This window comes from Malurus melanocephalus, unplaced genomic scaffold (genome assembly GCF_030028575.1).
Source record: "Malurus melanocephalus ecotype Western Australia unplaced genomic scaffold, MMel_1.1 scaffold_1918, whole genome shotgun sequence".
In the NCBI taxonomy this organism is placed as follows: Eukaryota; Metazoa; Chordata; class Aves; order Passeriformes; family Maluridae; genus Malurus; species Malurus melanocephalus.
In genome coordinates, this window is record NW_026625150.1 from 8,511 (window position 1) to 13,317 (window position 4,807).

Sequence of the window (4,807 nt, forward strand, 5' to 3'; positions counted from 1 at the left end):
GCTGTGTCTGGTGGCCATGGAGAAGCCGGCGTCCACCCACCCCGACGACGTGCGCGACGAGAAGGTGGGGACATTGGGGACACTGAGGGGACACTGGGGACACTGAGGGGACACCGGGGACACTGAGGGGACATTGGGGACACCAGGGGGACACCTCGCAGGGGCGTGGTTTGGGTGTGTCCCCAACACGTGGGGACGTTGCTCGTCCACGGTGGTGTCCCATTGTCGTGGTCTCAGTGGTGGCCACCCAAAATCGTGTCCCCAATCAGGTGACATTGCCACCGTCTCAATGGTGGCCCCCAAAATCGTGTCCCCAATCAGGTGACATTGCCACCGTCTTGATGGTGGCCCCCAAAATCGTGTCCCCAGTCAGGTGACATTGCCACTGTCTCAATGGTGGCCCCCAAAATCGTGTCCCCAATCAGGTGACATTGTCACTGTCTTGGTGGTGGCCACCCAAAATCATGTCCCCAATCAGGTGACATTGCCACTGTCTTGATGGTGGCCACCCAAAATCACGTCACCAATCAGGTGACATTGCCACCGTCTTGATGGTGGCCCCCAAAATGACATCCCCAGTCAGGTGACATTGCCACTGTCTTGGTGGTGGCCACCCAAAATCGTGTCCCCAATCAGGTGACATTGCCACCGTCTCAGTGGTGGCCACCCAAAATCGTGTCCCCAGTCAGGTGACATTGCCACTGTCTTGGTGGTGACCCCCAAAATGACGTCCCCAACCCTGTCCCATCATCATCTTCTCCATGGTGGCCCCCAAAATGATGTCCCCAGTTGTGTCCTGTCACCTCATTCTCAATGGTGGCCCCCAAAATGACGTCCCCAATCAGGTGACATTGCCACCGTCTTGGTGGTGGCCACCCAAAATCACGTCCCCATCAGGTTCTGCCACCTCATTCTTGGTGGTGGCCACCCAAAATCACGTCCCCCGTGGTCACATCCTCATTGGCCGTGTCCCCAATCAGATCCTGTCACCTCATTCTTGATGGTGGCCTCAAGCCACGTCCCCAGTCAGGTGACATTGCCACCGTCTTGATGGTGGCCCCCCAAAATCACATCTCTCATGGTCACATCCTCACTGAATGTGTCCCCAGCCCTGTCCCATCACCCCATTCTCACTGGTGGCCCCATTCCCATGTCCCCAACCCCATCCCACCCCCAGTGTCACCCCAGTGTCACCCTGATGTCACCCTCGTGTCCCCATTGTCCCCAGGTGAAGGTGCTCAAGTGCATCCGGCCGGTGTCACCCCATGTCCCCAATGTCCCCAATGTCACCCTCGTGTCCCCATTGTGCCCAGGTGAAAGTGCTCAAGTGCATCCGGCCGGTGTCACTCTGATGTCCCCAATGTCCCCAATGTCCCCACTGTCCCCAGGTGAAGGTGCTCAAGTGCATCCGCCCAGTGTCACTCTGGTGCCACTCTGATGTCACCCCCCGTGTCCCCATTGTCCCCAGGTGAAGGTGCTCAAGTGCATCTGCCCGGTACAGCTGAATGATGTGGTGCCACCCCAATGTCACTCTGATGTCCCCAATGTCCCCATTGTCCCCAGGTGAAGGTGCTGAAGTGCATCCGCCCGGTGTCACTCTGGTGTCACTCTGATGTCCCCAATGTCCCCAATGTCCCCATTGTCCCCAGGTGAAGGTTCTGAAGTGCATCCGCCCGGTGTCACTCTGATGTCCCCAATGTCCCCAGTGTCCCCAATGTCCCCAGGTGAAGGTTCTGAAGTGCATCTGCCCGGTGCAGCTCTCTGACGCGGTGTCATCCCAATGTCACCCAATGTCCCCAATGTCCCCAATGTCCCCAGGTGAAGGTTCTGAAGTGCATCCGCCCGGTCCAGCTGCAGGACGTGGTGTCACTCTGATGTCACCCATGTCCCCAATGTCCCCAATGTCCCCAATGTCCCCAATGTCCCCAGGTGAAGGTTCTGAAGTGCATCCAGCCTGTCCAGCTGTCAGACGTGGTTCTGGGTCAGTACGTGGTGCCACCCAATGTCACCCCAATGTCACCCCAATGTCACTCTGATGTCCCCAATGTCCCCAGGTGAAGGTTCTCAAGTGCATCCAGCCCGTCCAGCTCCAGGACGTGGTTCTGGGTCAGTACGTGGTGCCACCCAATGTCACTCTGATGTCACCCAATGTCACTCTGATGTCCCCATTGTCCCCAGGTGAAGGTTCTGAAGTGCATCCAGCCCGTCCAGCTGTGTGACGTGGTTCTGGGTCAGTACGTGGGCAACCCCGAGGGCCCCCCCGAGGCCCAGAAGGGCTACCTGGACGACCCCACGGTGCCCCCCGGCTCCACCACGCCCACCTTCGCCGCCGCCGTGCTGCGCGTGGACAACGAGAGATGGGACGGTGAGGGGACAATGGGGACAATGGTGGCAGTGGTATGGATGGATGTTGGTGACAGTGACAATGGTGACATCGATGGATGATGGTGGCAGTGACAGTGACAATGGGGATGGGAACAGTGACAGTGGTGGCGGTGATATCGATGGACGTTGGTGGCAGTGACAGTGACAATGGTGATGGTATGGATGGCAGTGACAGTGACAGTGGTGGTGATGATATCGATGGATGTTGGTGACAATGACAGTGATGACAATGACAATGGTGGCAGTGATATTGATGGACAATGATAATGATATTGACAGTGACAGTCACAATGGTGACAGTGACAGTGGCGACAGTGACAATGGTGACAGTGACAATGGTGATGTTGACATTGACAATGATAATAATGACAACGATGATGATATCAATGGATGTTAATGATGATAATGCCTGTGATGGCAATGGTGACAGTGACGATGGTGACAATGACAATGGTGACAATGATCACAATGATATCAATTGTGACAAATGACAATGATGACAATGGCAATGATGATGCCAATGACAATGCTGCTGATGATGATGACAATGATGATATCAATGGATGTTAACAATGATAATGCCAATGGTGACAATGATATTGACAATGACAATGACGATGACAATGACAATGAAGACAATGATACCAATGGTGACAATGGCGATGATGATGCCAATGACAATGGTGACAATGACGATGGTGATGATGATGATATCAATGGATGTTAACGATGACAATGAAAGCAATAGCAACGCCAATGATGACAACGATGACAATGCCAACGGTGACAATGGTGTCAATGACAATGGTGACAATGACAATGATGATGTTGACAATGATGATGACCATGACAATGTTGACAATGACAATAATGATGATGACGATGATATTGATGGATGTTAACGATGACAATGAAAACAATGACAATGAAGACAATGATACAAACAATACCAATGGTGACAAATGGTGACAATGACAATGATGATGATGACAATGGTGACAATGGTGTTGACAATGATGATGCCAATGACAATGTTGACAATGACGATGATGACGATGTTGATATCGATGGATGTTAACGATGACAATGAAAACAATGACAATGCCAACGATACCCATGGTGACAACGGTGACAATGACAATGATGATGATGACAACGGTGACAATGATGTTGACGATGATGATGATGACAATGATGACAATGACAATGTTGACAATGACAAAGATGATGATGACGACAATGATGATGATGCCGATGATGACAATGGTGACAATGATGACAATGGTGACAATGGCAATGGTGTCAATGACTATGATTATATCAGTGGTGACAAATGACAATGATGACAATGACAATGTTGACAATGACGATGATGATGACGACGATGATATCAATGGTTGTTAATGATGACAATGAACGCAATGACAATGCCAATGACGACAACGATACCAATGGTGACAATGGTGATAATGACAATGACATTGATGACAATGATGATGACGATGACGATGTTGACAATGACGATGATGATGATGATGACGATGACGATAATGATATCAATGGATGTTAACGATGACAAAGAAAACAATGACAATGATGCCAACGATACCAACGATACCAAGGGTGACAATGGTGACAATGACAATGACGATGACAGTGTCAATGGTGACAATGATGTTGACAATGATGATGACCATGTCAACGTTGACAATGATGATGACAATGACAACGATGTTGATGTTGATGGATGTTAACGATGACAAAGAAAACAATGACCATGCCAACGATACCAATGGTGACAAGGGTAACAATGGTGACAATGACAATGATGACAATGTCAATGATGATGACGATGACGATGTTGACGCTGATGATGACGATGTTGATATTGATGGATGTTAACGATGACAATGAAAGCAATGACAATGGCAATGATGACAACGATGACAATGGCAATGGTGACAATGGAGACAATGACAACGGTGACAATGATGACAATGACAATGGAGACAACGATGTTGACAATGACGATGATGATGATGATGATATCAATGGTTGTTAACGATGACAATGAAAACAATGACAACGATATCAACGGTGACAACAATACCAAAGGTGACAACGGTGACAATGCTGACAACGGTGACAATGACAATGATGACAATGACAGTGTTGACGCTGATGATGACAATGACGATGATGACAATGATATCAATGGTTGTTAATGATGTCAATGAAAACAATGACAATGCCAACGATGCCAGCGATACCAATGGTGACAATGGTGCCAATGGTGCCAATGGTGACAATGGTGACAATGGTGACAGTGCCACCCCCGCAGGTGTCCCGTTCGTGCTGCGCTGCGGGAAGGCCCTGAACGAGCGCAAGGCCGAGGTGCGGCTGCAGTTCCGCGAGGTGCCCG

The 4,807-nt window shown here is 50.0% G+C and overlaps 1 protein-coding gene across 1 annotated transcript in view; it reads left to right on the top strand.

Annotated features, from left to right (window-relative positions):
• Positions 1-4,807, top strand: part of G6PD (glucose-6-phosphate dehydrogenase) — a gene marked incomplete at its 5' end in the record, with an annotated part of 15,015 nt that overhangs the window by 7,461 nt on the left and 2,747 nt on the right. The window contains 2 exons of the mRNA XM_057388427.1: positions 5-64; positions 2,179-2,365. Of these exons, the coding sequence (XP_057244410.1) occupies positions 5-64; positions 2,179-2,365 (247 nt within the window). The remainder of the gene's footprint in view (positions 1-4; positions 65-2,178; positions 2,366-4,807) is intronic.